General features: G+C 54.5%; 9 protein-coding genes across 9 annotated transcripts; 4 read left to right on the top strand and 5 right to left on the bottom strand.

Annotated features, from left to right (window-relative positions):
* Positions 1–287: 287 nt before the first annotated feature.
* Positions 288–1,059, bottom strand: BBBOND_0312360 (Trm112p-like protein, putative; the record flags this gene model as incomplete). The annotated part of the gene is made up of 4 exons (XM_012914065.1): positions 288–497; positions 656–742; positions 806–962; positions 1,028–1,059. 4 exons carry the CDS (start codon positions 1,057–1,059, stop codon positions 288–290), a joined length of 486 nt encoding a protein of 161 aa, XP_012769519.1.
* A 152-nt stretch (positions 1,060–1,211) lies between these two features.
* BBBOND_0312370 (PRP38 family protein, putative) lies at positions 1,212–3,018 on the bottom strand (the record flags this gene model as incomplete). The annotated part of the gene is made up of 7 exons (XM_012914066.1): positions 1,212–1,277; positions 1,315–1,621; positions 1,740–1,881; positions 1,920–2,326; positions 2,363–2,561; positions 2,600–2,794; positions 2,829–3,018. The coding sequence occupies 7 exons, from the start codon at positions 3,016–3,018 to the stop codon at positions 1,212–1,214; spliced, it is 1,506 nt and encodes a 501-aa protein (XP_012769520.1).
* An 842-nt stretch (positions 3,019–3,860) lies between these two features.
* On the top strand, positions 3,861–4,744 carry BBBOND_0312380 (hypothetical protein, conserved; the record flags this gene model as incomplete). Its single annotated transcript, XM_012914067.1, has 3 exons — positions 3,861–4,320; positions 4,358–4,468; positions 4,506–4,744. 3 exons carry the CDS (start codon positions 3,861–3,863, stop codon positions 4,742–4,744), a joined length of 810 nt encoding a protein of 269 aa, XP_012769521.1.
* Positions 4,745–5,023: 279 nt separating this feature from the next.
* Positions 5,024–6,105, bottom strand: BBBOND_0312390 (fibrillarin, putative; the record flags this gene model as incomplete). The annotated part of the gene is made up of 6 exons (XM_012914068.1): positions 5,024–5,380; positions 5,417–5,526; positions 5,566–5,689; positions 5,730–5,926; positions 5,966–6,028; positions 6,099–6,105. The coding sequence occupies 6 exons, from the start codon at positions 6,103–6,105 to the stop codon at positions 5,024–5,026; spliced, it is 858 nt and encodes a 285-aa protein (XP_012769522.1).
* A 190-nt stretch (positions 6,106–6,295) lies between these two features.
* On the bottom strand, positions 6,296–10,705 carry BBBOND_0312400 (LCCL domain containing protein, putative; the record flags this gene model as incomplete). The annotated part of the gene is made up of 16 exons (XM_012914069.1): positions 6,296–6,639; positions 6,680–6,766; positions 6,802–7,324; positions 7,365–7,474; positions 7,515–7,658; positions 7,697–8,169; positions 8,208–8,472; positions 8,508–8,892; positions 8,930–9,030; positions 9,067–9,195; positions 9,232–9,411; positions 9,455–9,603; positions 9,639–10,232; positions 10,268–10,351; positions 10,392–10,458; positions 10,543–10,705. 16 exons carry the CDS (start codon positions 10,703–10,705, stop codon positions 6,296–6,298), a joined length of 3,798 nt encoding a protein of 1,265 aa, XP_012769523.1.
* Positions 10,706–10,966: 261 nt separating this feature from the next.
* Positions 10,967–12,484, bottom strand: BBBOND_0312410 (radical SAM domain containing protein, putative; the record flags this gene model as incomplete). The annotated part of the gene is made up of 8 exons (XM_012914070.1): positions 10,967–11,028; positions 11,066–11,115; positions 11,153–11,190; positions 11,235–11,290; positions 11,350–11,617; positions 11,652–11,803; positions 11,974–12,112; positions 12,152–12,484. The coding sequence occupies 8 exons, from the start codon at positions 12,482–12,484 to the stop codon at positions 10,967–10,969; spliced, it is 1,098 nt and encodes a 365-aa protein (XP_012769524.1).
* Positions 12,485–13,430: 946 nt separating this feature from the next.
* Positions 13,431–14,380, top strand: BBBOND_0312420 (hypothetical protein, conserved; the record flags this gene model as incomplete). Its single annotated transcript, XM_012914071.1, has 3 exons — positions 13,431–14,058; positions 14,096–14,201; positions 14,224–14,380. 3 exons carry the CDS (start codon positions 13,431–13,433, stop codon positions 14,378–14,380), a joined length of 891 nt encoding a protein of 296 aa, XP_012769525.1.
* Positions 14,381–16,328: 1,948 nt separating this feature from the next.
* Positions 16,329–17,450, top strand: BBBOND_0312430 (hypothetical protein; the record flags this gene model as incomplete). Its single annotated transcript, XM_012914072.1, has 1 exon — positions 16,329–17,450. One exon carries the CDS (start codon positions 16,329–16,331, stop codon positions 17,448–17,450), a length of 1,122 nt encoding a protein of 373 aa, XP_012769526.1.
* Positions 17,451–17,924: 474 nt separating this feature from the next.
* On the top strand, positions 17,925–18,212 carry BBBOND_0312440 (hypothetical protein; the record flags this gene model as incomplete). Its single annotated transcript, XM_012914073.1, has 1 exon — positions 17,925–18,212. One exon carries the CDS (start codon positions 17,925–17,927, stop codon positions 18,210–18,212), a length of 288 nt encoding a protein of 95 aa, XP_012769527.1.
* Positions 18,213–18,554: the final 342 nt, after the last annotated feature.

Genomic DNA, 18,554 nt, shown 5'->3' on the forward strand with positions numbered 1-18,554 from the left:
GATTCTGGCCACGGCTGCCCTGATGTGTAAGACAACATCGCCACCCCCCACCGCTCCAGACAACGTCAGCAAAGTGGGCGGTGTGCTCACACACTCCCCAACAAAGCACACATGGGCAAACGCCGCCGCGTGCTCAGCCGGCGGACGGCTCGCAATAACCGTACGCACGCGCCGCGCTGCCAAAAATTGCACTTTCCCTCCCCCGGTACACGCCAAGTTACCACACGCAGAAGAGAGGTCTAGCGCACACCAACGACACATACACAACGGCAGACATTTATCACGTGTTATACTGAGTCTGATACGAGGCGAGAATGGGCGACCGGGAGGTCACTCCCGCAACCGAGTGACGGGCCGTGTCTACTCGCCACCCTCGCAGTGGAGCATATCTGGGATCCCTGAACGCGGTCGACAAGCTTCGCTGCTCGCTTACCGTTGTTTATGTCGTAGACCCGCTCGCATTTGGGGCAGGTGAGCGTGCCCTTGAGGACGTGTGTCTGCACGCCGTTAGACACCACCGAATATACGTGAGATGCGCGATGTGTAAACAACCGCCGACACGGCGACGACCGAGCAAATCGCTGTGACACGTGGACGTGGCCGGATCCACGTTTCGTGGTCCTTAGCACGAAGTATGACACGAAGTGTTGCCCACCTCCAGGATGCAGCGGTGTACCAGTGCGATGAACTCCTCAGACTCCAGGTCGGCGTCGCTGTAGCTCTCCGGCAGGTTCGTGCCGAGCTGCGAGTTCAGTTAGACCGGTGCGCAGCGGCTCAGCGGTGGCGAGAGTGGCCTGAAACCTACCGAACGTGCGGCCTCCACCAGGACGCCGTAATCCATGCGCTGCAGCATCTTCCTGATGAACTCGGGGTTCAGCTCCTGCGGCTCCACCTTCGTGGAGCCATCTTCCATCGAGGCGCACACCCGCAGGGGATAGCCTCCGCTGCAGCGGGGCCTGTTGCTGCACGGCGTGTTACGGGACAGGCACGCGGAAGGCGGCGCGCGCAGACCGCTCCGTCCACTCACCACATCAACAGGTTGTGCGTTATCAGACGCATCGTGAAAACTGGGCGCGCCCAAAAGGCAGAAGGAAAGGGAAATCAAACGAAACGCGCGCGATGGCGCCACGACACTTTAAAACCCAATATAGCGATTATTTTAGTGTAACATGCCCGTCTGGCAACTTATTTCGGCGAACGGGGCTTTATCTTCAGCGCTTGTTGTCCATTTTCGACGACAGCGATGTCTTGAAGGAGCACGGGCGCTTGGAGTAGTCCTGCAGCAGCCTTAGGCGCCACGACACACAAACGCACCTTCCCAACTGCCAGCGCGCGCTCGCTCTCACGCCGCTTGAACTCGCGTAGCAACGCCTCCTTCGACTTGGTAGAGCCGGGAGAACCGTCACGGGCGCGGTGACGGTCGACGTGGCCGGGCTTCCGGCCGCTACCATCGGCCTCGGGCGATTCCGACTCCCTTCCACGTTTAGAGCCGGATTTTCCGGTCTTGCCTAGCGATACGTATCCTATGTCGACGGTTTGCTCCTCTCCGCTGGTCAGCGACACGGTCACCGTAGGGTAATCGTCGGAGACCGACTGGATGGTACACTCCACCCAGTCACCACTGCAAGTCAATTGAAGGCATGGATCACGCGGGCGTGCAACAGTAACACACGAAACGCTTGATGATGAAATTGAAGACAAACACGATAACACCACCTTGCCAAACCACGGTAATATACCTGATGAACGCCGAAGCCGATTTTCCAGGGGCGAAGTCGTCGATGGACTCCAGGTTCCTGACGCGCCGACGCCGGTGTTCGGCCATGCTGTACAAGTGCGGGCCGTGGCGGTTCTTGAAACGCATGGGCAAACGCGGGAGCACTGAGGGGCGCTTCAAGTCACCAGGTGGCGGAACGAACCTGTGTTGAAGTATTTGTCGTCCACCAGCAGACGCTCGCAAAATTCGCCGATCGTCGTTTTGCGGGTTGGGTGCGCACTCACAACAAACGATTCGTCATCCATTAGGTACGGCTCGAACCAGTCCCACAGCTGCGGTGGCCATGACATGACGGCGCCGTTGAGGGAGCGTACCTGGTCGGAGGGAAGGACGAACCGCAGGTACAAAAACCCGCAGCAACGCGGATAGGGCGATTTGGGGCAGTCAACGAGAGCTGTCATCTGGCGTTCAGTGAGCCTCAACGTAAAAAGCTTGTGGAGGCAGCAGAACAGGGTAGACGGCGCACGGGTCGCAGTGCTGCAGTACGGCTCCGCATGGTCGGCGTACTGAATCAACTCGTTCATCACGTCGACGTAGGAATTAATCGCCCTGCCACTGTGATGTGACTGCAGAAAGTCGACCTACGATAGCGACTTGTAGTACTCCGAGTTCAGAATGTTGCTCAAAAGCAGTGTGTTCAAGTTGTACGTGCTCGAATTGGTCATCGGCAGCTGGTTGGGCTTATCCACGGGCTGCTGGCTGCTCTGCTGAGCGGCCAAGCGGCTCATCTCGTGAACGGCGGACTTGTACTTGCGGCAGAACTTGCAATTCAGATCTGGCTTCGCTGAAAATGGCATTAGGCGCTGTAGTGGCGTGACCTACTGTGCATGTGGCAGCGCTGAACGCTCTCGAGCTTGTCCTCAGCAGACGGTTGGACCATAGCGGACGACACAGCTGCTGTAGTTGGCGGCATTGAGGCGGTGGAGGGCACAGCCATGGGCGCCAACGGCGCTGCCACGGGAGGTGTAGGCGGTACCGTGGCCGCGGCCGGCCCATTTCCATAGTTCACGCCGTAGTCTACGCAACACCATTAGCCATACACGGATCTAACTATTACCGTATGCAGCGTAACCGTTGTAGCCGTAATAGGCGCCGTACGCAGGCACAGTCGCAGAGGCGGGGTAGCCGGGCACCGGAACTGGCGGATTCCCCGGTGGAATATGGGTGGCAGATTCCAACGAAGACGCATTGGGCGCGCCATGCCCTCTCGCTGGGTCGGATTCGTTGTTTTGGCCATACATCGCGCCAACGAGAAAGGGCGCGGCAACCGATTTGTATATTCACGCCGGCCGACGCGACGTTTGAAATCACGCCCAAATAGGCAACAAAATTGCCTGCAAAAGCAGCAACAGGCTGCACGAATTTGGTGAGGGATAGGGAGGGCAATAGCCCAAGGCAACCGCGAGAAAGCAGCTGTTGCCAGAGTCAATAAATGTTATTAACGGTTATATGCGTAACGGTTTTATATATATGTGTCTGTCGCGTGCGCTTCTACACAAATACGGGCAGGAAGATTATTTGACACACTACCTCTCTGCGTTAGGATTCCTGCATCGCGCTCGTCGCTTGCTTAAAAAGTGAATGCTTAAGGTGCATAATATGGTTTCCACAAGCCAGGAATGACCTAGCAAGTCGTCTCTGTCGCTGTACTGCGAGTATATGACTACAATGCGGAGAAACGACTGTAGAGGCACTGGCGTCTTCCACAACCAGCAAACACATCGCCCCCAAAGGGTGGCGCCGAGTCGACACAATTATTTAAATCAGGTGTAAGCGTATCTGCGACTCGCCTGTGTCCCTGTCCATGTGCGCACCGGATGATCACCGTAGACACCAACACGCCATCCCGCAATATCCTGACTACGGTGGCATACACACACCCTGCATAATCATAACTGATAAGGGGTGATTTGCATATAAATCCTGAATACAGGAGCCGGCGCGTATGTCTACCGCTCCACATACGCGATCGCAGATCACGGATCTTTGAAGGAGACTGGAGCCTACACAGCCGTGCTTACTCGGCATATTTATACTGTAGACAAGTAGCATATGTGGCTATCGTAAAAACTAAACGGTCAGAATGGTTGGCGACACGTCAGAGGCCGCCCAAAACCTTCCGGATCCGCAGCTGGATCTCGCAGCTGGGAAAGCCAATCTCAGCAACCTCGACTTCAATGCTCAGGTGCAACTGATTCTCCAGCAGAATGCCGCAATCAACGCCGACATCCGGGAGCGCGACCAGATCAGGCACGATAAGACGGCCCACCCCTTGGCGCAAATCAAACTGACGGCGCGGATCGACGCCAGAGTGGAGCAGGTCAGGGTCGACCTCGACATCCTCCACAACATCTACGAGCGCATCACCTCCAGCAGACGACATCGCAAAAAGTACACGGACGAGGAGTTGGACAATTTCGAAGACACAATCCAGAACCTCGAGGAGCAATGCAGCACCTACGACAGCAGCAGGTACAGGCGCACCACGACCGTGAAGCGGCGCATCAACATGGACTTCACGCCCCCCTCTGACTCCGAGCCAAGTAAGTGGGCTGCACCCTCAACCGCATGCGTGCGCAGTGACGGAGGAGGAACAGCTGAAGGCAATGGCGTCGATCCAGCGCTGGCGCACACGTGACGAGCAGTTCGACCAGCAGCTGCAGGAAATCGGAGAGGCCGTGGAACGCATAGGTAGGGACCATCCGCGCAAGCGATCAACTGGGTGCAGGCGAGGTGGCCGTTGTCATCGGCGAGCGGGCCAACGAGCAGGTGATGAAAGCCGTCGCCACCATGGAGCACGTGGAGGACGCAACCGAAGACGTCACGTCCGTATCGCAGCAGATCAAAAGCGTGCTCAGGAAACAGAAGACCGTGGAGTGTTCGATACGCGCCGCCCTCATTGCCAGCTTCGTGGTGGTGGCGTGCCTGTTCGTATACTCACTGATCAGATTCCTGAAGAACAGGTAATCGGCAATTAAGTTGATGTCGTCGGTAATATGCCGTATTGTAGCCGCACTGCGCGCTTGCGAACGCGTGCGCATGGCTGAGCTCCACTGTAGGCAGGGCACGGGCACCGTCGTGGACTGGGAGACACGACGGTGCCCCGTGGGTGCAGTGTGATTGTCGCGCCTCACGTAAACCGCACGTGAGGCTCTGGTGAAAAACTACTGTCAATAATTCACGCCAACGGGGTACGCAATGGCGCGACATTTAAGTGCACGTGTTGAGAGTGTTGTTACGATAAGGTCATGTGGCCTTCTTCTTCTTGACGCGGTACTGCCCGATGACCACTGCGTGGTCGCGGTGGTAGGGTTCCAGCGTGAGCTGCTCACGGGGCTTGCAGTTCTCCTTGCGCAGCTTGTCGACCTCCGCGGCAAACACGGCCTCAGGCTTCGCGGTCGAGTCCACGCAGTTCGCCTTGATGGCAATGATGAACCACCCTCCGGGCTTCAGAAAGTGGTACGCGTTGATCGCGACGATGCGCGCCTGGTCAGGCTGAGCGACGTCAGCAAACACGACGTCGACCATGCCGACAAGCATGCGGTAACGCAGCGGCTGGCGCGCGTCCTCCACTATCGGCACGATGTTGGGGCGCCGCTTGGCCTGAAAAACGCTCAGATGAACAAAATGGCCACATACCATGTTGGTCAGGTCGCGAGCCGAACGATGGGAAAACTCCACGGCATACACCATGCCGGTAGGGCCGACCATGTCGGAAACGTGAGACACCGTAGTGCCGTTAGCGGCGCCTGGGAGATAATCAGGCAAAAATTAGGCAGGGAACCCACCGAGGTAGAGCACCTTGGATCCAATCTCAATAGGCATGTTGGCCACACCGCCGATAATGGTGGCGCCCAGCTTGGACCTGAAGGGGTTCCACACCCTGTACTCGGTCGGTTCGGATTCCTCGTTCTGCACCCGCGATGCGCGATAGAGGAGCCTGTCAACCCACCATCGTCTGGATGCGCTTCTCGCCGTAGATGGACTCCCCGGGGACCATGTTGCGCGTGACCAAGGCGTCGGCCTTCCCCTTGGCGATGTAGACGCCAGAGAAACGGTGCGGCACCACCATCACCTTGTTCGCGGAGCCCCCTCCCGGGCCGCGCTTACCGCCCGGGCCGCCGCCGCGGCCACCCTTGAACCCGCGGCCTGCAGCGCGCTGTCAAACGCAGACATAAATTAACTCACCGCGCATCGGCTTGCCAGAAGGGCGGCCTCCGCCACCCCTGGCGGGCTTGAAGCCTCGTTTACCTGAACACGGTTAGAATCGGCAAGGACGGGGAAAGGCGCCGGAGGCCAAGAGGAATACACCATGACACACCTAACATAGTCGGTGAGGAAGCAATTTGGAAGATAGCGGAAAAGCCGTGGACTTTTGCCAATACGCCGCGAATCCCAGCGCCGTCGCTGTGGTGCTCGCGCGCCGCAAAGGGGGAGCGTGAACCGGTCTAAACGCAAACTTTTTACACAACCATGTTTCGGATGTAAATTAGATGAGTGCGCCCGTGCCTGAGGGCACTAGGCGGCGCCGACGGTGCCGCGGAGCACGCGGAAGCTCTTCAGGTACTGGCCGCTGGACAACGACGTCACGCCGTTCGCGGTCGACCCGGCGAACGACTCCTGGCTCCCCAGCACCTCGATTTCGACCTCGCCGCCACGGTTGTCCAGCTTCCCGGAGTGGATGGCGGCCTGGCAGAGCGACGAGACGGGGTTGTACACGCCTAGCACAGCATTACCATTGGCGGCGACCGATAACATACCGCTGCCGAACACGTTCGTCGCTTGGTTGTCTAGGCAGCCCGGAGGGCAGCGCAGCAGCGTCCGCGTCCCTGGGTTCATCTTCAGCACGAATAGCCCGGGGTCTGTGGCACGATTAGGTTCGAGCGGCCGTAAGACACTCACCTTGACATGACAGCGCCAACACGCGAGGGGCGCGGCGCACGGAGAACGATCGCATGTGCGGCTGGTTCCACTTGTTGCTCAGCACACCTAGGAACGTTAGAAACGTGCCGCTCCTGACTTACCGTAGTGGCCCACGCATCGGTCGTAGCTGTCCTGCCCGTGGAGGATGGTGACGACAGCCTCGCCACCCTCCAGAGGGATGGCGCCCGAGTGGACTGCGGCCTTGCAGATCGACGAGTCGGGGGTGTAGACCTTGCTGCCCTTCAGCACGAGCAGGGGGTCAGTGCAGCTCCGGCTGCAGCTCACCAGGAACTCGTTGCCAGTGGCGCCGTTGAAGCGCTCGTCTTCGAGCGTGTTGTGGCAAGCCAGGTGGATCGCAGGGTTAGTGGGGCTGCCGTGACGAGCGGAATCGTGCGCTGGAGAGCGCATCCGGACGCACTTGCTCAGGCACATGTTCCCCTCGACGGTCATGCGCGTGGACGAGTGGCGCGAGTGGATGCGGTTACCGTCCAACGACTGGAGCATGCGGCTGTGATGCATCACCTGATCCGGCGGCATCACGTAGTCGAACACTTCCAGCGACAGCAGCTGGCCGACGAAGAAGTCCGAATCAGTCTCCGCAGATTTCCCGAGAATCAGGTCGCCCTGGCGGAGGGTGGGGGAAAGTGCATTAAGACCAACATACCTGGAAGCTGAAGTCGAACTCCGTTGAGCGGCTTGCGATAAGGGTCCCATCCACGAAAAAGCCCATGTCACGCGTGGGACTGTAGTACACTATTGCGATGGTGGTACGTCCTGGGCGAACGGTGAACGACGACGCACGAGGGTAACTCACTGCCCAAAGTAGGGAAGAACGTTGTTTTGAACAGTTCCGGCCGGCAGTTCTCCTCCAGGACCATCTCGCCGGCGTTGTCGATCGTGCAGGTGAGGCCGCCGCAACCCTGGAACGAAAACAACGTGTTCCATTTACCAACCAGCTCTGCCGGGCATATTAGCGGAAGCTCACGGACGACGTACCGGTGGGGGTCATCTGCACGATGAACGTGAAATCGCGCAACGTCTTCAGTTTCTCGGTGTTGGGGAAGTTGCGCAGGCTCACGAAGTCCGCAGCGGAGCCGTTGAAGCCCTTCCAGCCCATCTCGGGGAACCAACGGACGCTCGGCGGAGACGGAGGGGTGTCAGCGCCCACGAGCGGCTTGGGGTCGGCCTGGGATCCCGTCGCGTGTTGCAGCTTCATCTGCTTAGAAAGGATGTGCTTCGTCGCGCGCGAAACCAGAAACGCCCCCGCCTGAAACTCCGACGCCATCTTGTGAGCGCCGAGGCTCGTCACGCCGTTCATCACAGAGCCGTAGAACGTAGGCTGGGTGATGGCGCGGATCACCACAATCTCGCCACCGGAGTCATCTAGCACGCCGGCATGCACGGCAGCCTTGCAGATCGCCGAGTCCTCCGTGTAGATGAACGTGCCCTTCAAAGCGGCGGGGTCGCTCCTGGCAGACGATGAACACGTAACATGCCGCAAACGTACTTGCAACCCGGTGGGCAGATGGCGATCGCGAAGTCGCCATGCTTAGTCTGAAGCTCGCTGTGCGATCCCATGTTGTCGTAGCAAGTAAGCTTCACGGCGTGCGGCAGCTTCTTCATCACGGGCGTGAACGGCTCCGTGCGCCGCTGGTGCCTGAATTCGCTCGGGTCGCCGTTGCCGGCGCAGGAAAGCACCACGTCCTGGTCGTGGGTGCAGTAGATGTCGTCAGCCGACTCGTGGGGGCATTGCCCGAGAGCGCGCTCCAGGCCTGCAAATGTTAACCGCGAGCTATCGGCAACTCACCCTTGCACTGGAAGTCCACCGCGGCGATCTTCTGCGTGACTGGTGCGCACAGGTTCACGCCGTGCACGTCGGAGCAGTCCTGGCCGACCAAGCCGCCGTTGTGAAGGCCGATGTAGCCCATCTCCTGGCAGGCGATCTTCGCCGCGGCCTTGCTCCACGACTCGTTGCACACGGAGCCGAACCCGTCGTTGTAGAACTCAAGGCGGCCGGTGCCGGTGCTCGTGGGCACGCCGGACGCATCAACCAGACGCAAGGTGCCGAACGGGATGCCGTCGCGTGGCATCGTGTTGGTGCATTTGACGATCACGTCGTCCTTGTGAGACTGGCAGTCGACCGTTGGCTCCTCGATGATGCAGCTCGATATGTCATCCTCCGTGCCCAAGCACTGCGCGCGAATATACAGGCCTCAGACGCAGACAAACCATCAACCCGGCGTACGAAACGGCGTAACCGCGCGGCACGCACATGTTCTGGTCGTTCACACTGGAGCAGCTCTCCATGACGTGGACGCCGTGCTTGAAGCCTGGGCAACATGACGGTTCGGACGGCAGCAACGCACCCAACTTCCGGCACACCAGGTTCGCCGCAGCTTCGTTGAAAGCGCCGAACTTCCCCTTGTTGCAGACGGTGCCCCACTTGCCGTTTTTCAGCACCTCGAGGCGCCCGAACGAAGAGAGGCGCCCATACGCTGCAGACGATGGCAACCGAAACCAAGCAACCTTACCGTCCACCAGCCGCACGTTGGACTCGACGTTGTCGATGCTCTCGTTCAGGAATGTGTAGAACGAGTAGTAGGGCTTGTCCGGGGACGGCTCGTAGCTCTCTGACTCCATGTGGTTGAAAGGGTTCACGGCGCCATGGTAGTGCTTCAAGGCGCCCACTATCGAAACCACCACCTCTCCACCTGCAGCGCGTGCTGGGACCCCCAAAGCGGCGGAAGCACGTACCAGAAGGGGTGAGCACGCCGTCGTACAACGCCGATGTGCAAATTGAAGACGATGAATGGTGCAGGGAGGAACCCACAACGTGCACCAGCGCGGACGCCTGGCAGTTCATCGGGCACCGCACAGTCACGTTGAAGGGCTTGTTGACGGGACTGCGCGCTTTAAAACCGCCCACGCGGAAACGTACCCGGAATAAAGGTCTATAGCGCGCGTGTGGCACTGGATATCCATGGGCGTGGTCTCGTTGAAGTTCGTCACGCTCGTGCCCTCGGCCGTAGTTACCTCAACCGACGACTCGTAGGGGCTGCCTACCCACCGCTTCACCGCGAACGTCTTCACAGATTCGTTCGACGACATCACGCGAATGTCCTCGCAGTACCACGGGTCGGACGTTGCCGAATTCGACAGCAGCACGCCGGTCACGTCGCCGACATCCGCGGCCTTCAACACGAACGTCAAGTACGACCCCGCGTAGAAGTTAGTTCCCAGGGACTTCGTGTTGCTTTTCCCCAGCGGGCCGATCAACATCAGCGATATGCGGCCGGAAGTGCCCGAGTCCTTGTAGCTGCCGGTCTGGATGCTGACGGTGTACACCTTGTTGCCGGAAAGCAGGTAGCGCGGGCGGTCCTCAACCACGCCCGCCGATCCGTCTGCAACGCAGTCGAAAATCCAGTACTTGGAGTCCCTAAACACGGTGATGCGCTCGCACGACCAATCGGAGGTGCCGGAATCCAACTCAATGGCACGAGGGTCGCCAACGTCGATGCGTTCCACATTCAGCCTGTAACGCATGCATCATAAAGTAGATTCCCAAACCTCGTGTGGGTGCCGTCGATGGAAGCTATAGTTATAGGCTTCGTTTCCCTCCCGTCACCGATGATCTTTATGCGTACGTCGGCACTAAGCGCACTTCAGAAGTTAGCGAGCTGAATACACCCACCTGAGGCTCATATCGTCCAGACGCAAGGGGACCACTTCGATGGTGTAGCGCACCAGAGTGTCTCCATCTGTGTTGCGTTAGTAATGTGGAAGCACAGACGGCACGCAACACGGAGTTGTAGACATCGTGCAGACGCAGCGCGGTTACACACCTGGTAGGCATTGCTCGTAATGAGGCTCGAGGCCGAAAGTGGCGACCTTACACCACTCATCGGAAGAAGCGATGCGCCACAGAAACGCCACGACGATCGTGCACAACGCCAACCACGGCAGCGGAGCTGCGCCGCGGCGACGGATGTGCAGCCGTCGCAGCATTGTCTAACAGGCTGTGCTCAAGAATGTGTAACAATCTACCACTTCATTGTCGCATTTCGTGTTATGGCGAGGCCGAAGGCCGCTGAACACCCCCAAGAACATCCCGACGATGTCGTTTTGTGCCACACACACCGCGGAAGTGTGTAGGACTGATAGGGTGTTGCGACCTTGAAGATGCCGCCGGCCGGGTTTCTAACGCTACACATTGTATTAAACAAACGCCTGCATGTCTCACATTTCGAGACAATGCCGGAAAGTGTGTCAGCTCGTATTCACCTTCCGGCGATGTCCGAAGAGCTGGGACTGGTCGGCGGGATCGTAATCTGCCGGATTGTAAAGACACGCATTTCCGCAACTTACCGGCAAATAGTTGCCCGCAGGCCGCGTCGATTGATTGGCCGAAGTGATTACTGCGCGAAAATGCGTGTATGCATTGAATCCACGTACCGAAAAGAATAAGAAATCTTGCTCTTCTTGAGAACACCCTGAGCGTTGTGCAGAAAAACGATATTAAGCGCATCGCACATACCTTAAATTTGTCTATATCAGTTTCTTCAGTACGCTCGTAGACACCGATCGAACGCGCTGCATGAAGGTCAGGGTGTGCTGGCGTCAGCTGTAGGCCGGCGGCGCCAACAACCTACCTGTATTGTACGGGATTAAATTGACGTGGTAGAGGTATTGAAGTTCTTCCGGTCGTTTCTTAATTAGTTTCACGAGCTCCTCGGCATGAGCCACCGTGTCATTTTCGCCCTTCATGAGCACGTACGACACCCAGACGCGCTTCCCAGTGAGCCTTATGCGCTCGTCCAGTAGACCGAAGACCTCTTGAAAGGGATACACGTTATTGGCTGGCACTAGTTTGTTGCGCTGGTCAGTGAAGGGGGAATGCATGGAAAAAGCAAGGTTGACCTGACATGCGTTACATGGCGCAAATTTCACCCACCTTAGGATGGTCACGATTGAGCTTCTTGATTCCAGGCAGTATGCCCACTGTTGAAATGTTTATTCTCCGGGATGACGTGCCGAACAGCTGGCGGTCACTGAGCACCCTCATGGCACGAAACACATTGGGGTTCGAAAGAGGTTCGCCCATACCTGAATAAAGGTGATGATGCGAAATACGCCACCAGGTCTATACGAAACACAGTACATCATGCAGACCGACATTATAGCCCCACTAGCAACACATCCAAGGTTTATAACGAAATTGGCCACGTGAGGGAAAACATTTATGCTGCAGGGAATGTACTCGACAAATTGCCTACCCATGAACGAGATGCTGTCTATTTCGTGCCCCAGCTGTTGGAAATAGAGCACTTGATCTGTTATCTCGTCCACCGACAGGTTCCGCTTGAGGCCGATCCTTCCTGTGGCGCAAAAGGAACATGCATAAGCACAGCCGACCTGTACGACCGATTAGACCAGACAATAGCACGCACATACCTGGCTGGAGATGCAAAGCGATTTGTGCGTGGGGAAACTCAGCAATACAGCCTCCACCTTGCTGCCATCGCGATACTCAAATAAAATCTTGCACGCACGGTCGGATTTGTGGGTACTACACGCCTTCAAAGATAGTAACGACCCGTCGAAGTGCTCGTGTAGATTCTCACGAAGCTGGCGTGGGATATGCAGCATGTCTAAGTAGCTCGGCACCTTAGTCTGGTAAACGGAACGCAAAATCTGGGAGGCGCGGTACCGCGGCGCGTGGCTGCGCCGCAAAACGTCACAAATGCCGGCATAACGTGCAGAGCGCTCAAGCGCAGAGCAAATCATGCTTTATTGTGCGATCGATTACGCGTAATACGCGCATTATTAAGGCCGTGCCGATTGGTCACTCGTGACCACGGGAATGAGAGAGCTGCAGACACCAAAAGGTACCACAGCCCTCCTATACGAGTTAGGACTCTATAAATGACAAGTAAGTGGACACATCGTAGTATAAGCAATGCTGTACCGACCTAGATACACGAAACCCAAGGACCCGAAAAGGGGTTCAAAACTGCACTAATGACGCAATAGGCAGAGGTTTTACCAAATGTTATCCTAAACCGCAGTATTTAACCGTGTATTCGCCTGTGATCATTACCGTAACGCCGGAATTGCCCTAAAGTGCCGAAGCAATAATTAGGCATACGCAGGGCACAGTGTGTAAGCACAATTCCTGAAACGTGCGATATACACACCAGCTACGCTGCGTTATTCGACGCTACAAGTGGTGATCAAAAGTGATACATTGACGCCGTACACCTTTTGAAACAGCGTGCGCTCCCGCGGGCCATCGTGCATTGATGCATCGCGCCCCAATAAGACTTACTGGAACTTCATCCTCGCCACATTCGTGACAAACATAGGAACTGGAGGATATAGCAACGATATTGCACAACCCGTCTGTAGCTAAACAGTGTGCGTGCAAGCACGGCCTATGTGTATACGGTAAGTGTGTATAAGCGCGCCGCTAAAATTTTGCTGCGAGTCTCCGCTGTGCCTTCAAGCATTATTGCGAGTGCATCTGTGTACGAAAATTGGCATTTTCGTTGGTGTAATTGGTTGCGAGCTGCAGTTCCCTATCACAGGCCCCGGGTCGATGTGGTAGCTGCACTGTAGACGTTCACGTGTAACTTGGTTTGATACAGTATGCTTATGTGAGCCGTTGTATACATGTGCATACCAGTGGGTCGTCATGCTAATCTTTGTTTAGGTCACAAAACCGTTTGTTAAGATGATGTGGTTCACGACTAGAAAGGACCATCTCGACGATGGCATCCCACCAAGCAGGGCGCCATCCGTCTCATTCAACTTCATATTCAACAACACTCTTAGAATGGGTTTCGGAATGCAACTTTTGGGCTTTGTGGGCATGAACCTTGTCTACTTCGCCTATGGCGGGAAGGGATTGTTCACCTACAACCTCGTCGGCCTACCCGAAGCAAGCAGGCTGGATGAGGGATTCCGTTCACACATCACCACCTTCGCAATGATATACATGTTGGGATCGCTTAGCCTGCTCTGCTTCCAGGTTCTGCTCGCGGACGACACGTGCTGGGCAAGGGGCTATCGCTCGGGCTCCAAGATCTTGAGGCTTGCAACATTTCTAGACGCGTTCAGCTCTACGATGCAGTTCATATTCTATCTGTACATCTCCAAATTCTACACCCAAAGATGGTTCGCGCATCTCAACGATGGCAGCTCGGAACTCGTTTTCTTCGTGTTCACCCGAATCATGCACGCATTTGCCTGCTTCTTGTATGGTCTGGCCTGCTATCTTCTCGAAGTGTATCATGACGAGGGCGCTGGTGACCTCCACGCCTACCTCAACGGCGTATGCTTCGTTCTAACCGGGTGTGCTGGTGAGTCGACGTTTGCATAATGCTGACCCCTTTTCAGAACTCATGGTGCTTGTTTTCCAGAAGGGAATGCTCGCCACACCACTCCTGCTGATCACTCTGGCGGCTGCGACGCTTTGGGCCGTATACTTCGAACCGGAGGTCACGTTCGTGTCACCCGCACTGCAGGAAACTGAACTCACGAACGATGTGGAACACCAAGTCGAGAAGTTCACTCGACTTACGCCTAGCAGTCAAGTGCCGTACTACTAAAAAAACATTGACTTCTAAAGTTATCGATGTAACTGTAAAGACCCGATCGTGCATATACAAACGTGGGGACTGAACGGCGGCCATCATACATGTCTATGTCACGCGTTCGATGACACTTTCGGAACGTATCGTGCTGTAACGGGCGCGACCGGAGTTACACATAAGTTGTCCTTGGCCATGTAGGCGCATTTGTCCGTGTTCACTGGAAGAGCCTATCTCCTGGATGGCGTTTCCAAATATGTTTAACTGTCTATTTTTACATTCATTTGCACACTTTATCTTGTTGTAGAATATGACGTTTTGGATGAAAAACGGCTCGTACGCCCCTCGTAATCAGCGAATGTCTTCACCGAACGGACTCTTCATATGACATCTTCTGCCGTTAAATTGGCACAGACGCCTCCCGGCGTCATCTCCTTCATCAGGTATGGGAGTGCCATGCTCCTCGTTCGGCAGTTGAATTGTTGCGTCTTCACGTCCTAGATTAGCTATTCGTGCTTCCGCCTACTTTGTGTCCCCGTCTCCAGTAGCTCGCATGGGTTGGTTATCCCTCTTTCCAAGATGGTGATGATGGCTATGCCTTGCATGTTTCTAGTGTTCTAACTCGGAACTACCATTAATTCTTTATGTTGAATTCACCATCTTATCACATTGGCCTATAATTTCCCGTGTGAACAGGCCATCATCAAAGCTTCATCTTTTGAAACCAAATAAATCCTGCGGCCATATACTCCAGAATGTACCTCTCGCCATGCAGTGGAACGTCTGGATTGCTCTTAACAAAGCGGTTGTGTATCACGTAATTTGGCTGCGCATTCATAGCTCACCTATTGGCTAAGTTTACAGGTGTATTCAACATTCGAAGCGTAAATCAACCGCCGTAACAAGGCCATCGGCATCTGTTGGAATACGCGGTTGTGCAGTAGGACTTCTGACACGTTCCCATTAAGTACAACAGTGACCACCGGGCTATTTACAGGTAATCTACCGTGATATCATCGGCAAATGACGACAGCAGCACTTGCGTAACCGGCGTCAGACGCGACCTGCCAACAAATGCGCTGACATCCTATTTCGTGGTCGCGTCTGGAGCAGTGGATCACTTTGCCCTATGAGTTTGCTACTTATATTTAGAAGTGGATAAATGGTTGGCGGTGTGCGCTACCAAAGACAAGTTGAAATGGTCTGTCCTTGACAACACCGCCCACGGAGGCCTGTGAAGCTATTGGGCGGGTACAGCATGTTCGGTGCTGGACAGTAGAAAGCCATCTCGCCCGTACCAACAAGCTTACGCACTCCCAGGCGTGATGTTAATTTTTTATTCCACCTTCCCCAACTAACGCGGGCAACTCACGTCACATAAAACCTAATCTTTTGGCCAACTTGACGCTTTCAGTTGTTGTGTAGCTAATTGCGGCAAGTTGTGACGTAATAAGCATGCTCACAGCGGTGTATGAAGCTCCATAAGCGATCATCGGTGGTGTCTTAGGAGCGCCACCCCAGGTAGGGCAGCGGGCTATCTCTAAAGTGAGTCAATAGCGCATTTTAATCAGTTCGGTGGCTCAAGGATGCAAATTGGCACACTTATGTGGCGACGCAATACGTGATACAGGGGTATTTTCCGACGTGGCGGCCACTGGAAGGAGAACACCCTTCAATCTGCTTGTCGCAACCTGTCGTACAATGTCAGGTTCTGATGCGCCAATGCATATATGACTGTTGTACCATGTGTGGATCATTTGCAAGCGTCGCCTGAAATTTAAACGCTGCGGTGACATGCGTGTAGGATGCTGCATGCCAGGTTCATGGTATTAACCAGGCTACGGTCAGGTGGCTGGGTAAACAGCCTATGAGTAGGTGAATTACATACATCGCTGCACCTAACACTGTAATGCGAACACCTAAGGTATCAACACTGCTATTGTGTTCCGCCATTAGGACAGCTTTTTTCTTACCGGGTTTTAAAGACGCAAAATTCTTACAAATATAACAACTGTGTACCTTAATGACTCTCCACAAAAATGGTATACAATTCATTGACGGAAGCTCCTCACAACCTCAAGGAAGGTATTGATTGGTTGATTGCCGTGAAGGGGACGGCTGCTAAAAGTAACTTGGCTGCTATGGGTGCTGCAGTTCACAAGTTTCTTGTGGACAAGCCTGTCGGGCACACGGTTGTTCCAGCGCTAGAAGTTGTTAAACTTAATGTGAAAGATTTCATGGATCAAAATGAGCTAAAGAACATGCCGTACGTAAAGGAGCTACGGAGTCGGTACAGCAGCCCTGTAAGAAAGTATGGGACACCTTTTTTCATCCACAGAGCAGACGAAAGTATATATAAAAACATCGTGAAAACTAGAAAAATGAGGCCTGACATAATCACAAATAAAGTAACTGATGTTGTGTATGGTTGTGAGAAGTTCTTGAACACTATCAAGGTCGATAACAAGTATGAGTCTGCCTACAGTTCTGAAGCTACGTGGGAAAAATCATGTTCCGAAAAGCCGGAAGACTGCGCAGCGGTCTTCGTGGGTATTGCGCCTATGTTATGCGCAGGTCTGCGTTCTTTGAGAATTGCAAGTGACAGCGGTTCCTTGAGCTGTTTGGGTAAGAGCAAGACAAATGTTGGGAATATATTGTCCGCGTTGGGTTACAATGACCCGAAATGCATTTATAATAGTAATGCTTCATATGTTTACAACGCGTTGAAAAATCTGAGGCTCCGAATGTTTCTTACACTCTACGACCTCTCTGGCTTCTGGGCATTCTACGGGTCTAATAAAATAGAGGCTGTCAGAGAGAAACCCGTAGACCCTGTCATCCCCGAAGCTGAGCCATCCGTTGACGGCGAAGGCGAGCAGTCCGTGATCCCCGAAGCTGAGCCATCCGTTGACGGTGAAGGTGAGCAGTCCGTGATCCCCGAGGTCGAACCGTCCGTTGACGGTGAAGGTGAGCAGTCCGTGATCCCCGAGGTCGAACCGTCCGTCGAGCCTGTGCAACCTGAAGTAGATGACGTTGAACAACCTGTTAAGGTTGCAAAAGCTGCCGATGTGGTAAAGTCTGCGAAAAAAGCTGCAAGGAAGGTTTCCAAGAAGGCCCTCCAGAATGAAGAGAAGCAGCAGCGTGCATTCTCTACGCAGTGAGTGGCAATCTAACCACTACTGAACGAAGATTTGCTAACTTATCAAACGCAATCACTCCAAAATTGTGTACACTCTTAATGCACAATAGTTCTTTCGTAGAATGATGTTACACACGGTCTTGAATTTCTACATGATATCTTTCATAGTGCAATTTGCCCCCTGATATTTACCAGGTCCAAACTATTAATCTTAGTATGCCAAACCTTATGGGAGTGCCTGCAGTTTAAGTGTCACATGGTCAACTATTTTACGCCTACTCGGGTGGATAATGGACCAATGCAGCTTTGGGGAAGAATGGTGGTGTACTAGTTAAGATATGTAGCCCCCCTTAGTGCAAAGCGTAGTAACTTCGGTACATTATATCACTTAGCGACTCAATATTTTATCGTCGTAGCCGCTACATTACATTATATTGTTCTGCTTAGACGGCAAAGCATGGGGCACTGTTTGTTGAGGTGGGTTAAGCGGCTGTAAATGTCGTGGGCCGTCCAACTGCCATGCTCTATAATAAGCCAGTCGACGGTAGTCCCAGCGTTGAAGGCGAAACCCCAGAACACAGAACCCTATCCCCTTTCCCCATGCTACATGGCCAAGTTTCACAAGCGGGTCGATTTGCGCAATTGCCAGCACTTCATGCGCTCCAAGGCCTCACACCGCATCGATGTCAAGGCCTTACTCACGAAAGGCCGGAAGATGCTTTCACTATACAACGACGTCGACTACTTCGACAAGGACCCCAATGGTCAACTTGTTATTCAATAATCATTATTTCATTCATGAAGTCATTTTCCCATTGATAGGTTGTGCTGTAGTAGTGGTTAGTTGTGTTACTGCAGCATCTACGGCACCATGGTGTGAGAAAAGCGTGACTGCTTCAAGGCACAACTATGCACATGTAGCCCACTTAAGAGATGACTTAATCCGGTAAGCTGAGTTGTGAGTTACCTGTGAGAGATGTCTACGCCTTCCGACCTAGTCAGTGTAATGGGGCTCTGCGTGGAGGGCGACCAACGTAGGCAGCCGTGATAATCGTTCTAGGTGAAATTATGCATCGTATGTGATATGAGTGGCTGGTATGGTACTATCACGTACGTCGCTAGGCAA

The sequence above is a fragment of the Babesia bigemina genome (genome assembly GCF_000981445.1).
Source record: "Babesia bigemina genome assembly Bbig001, chromosome : III".
In the NCBI taxonomy this organism is placed as follows: Eukaryota; Apicomplexa; class Aconoidasida; order Piroplasmida; family Babesiidae; genus Babesia; species Babesia bigemina.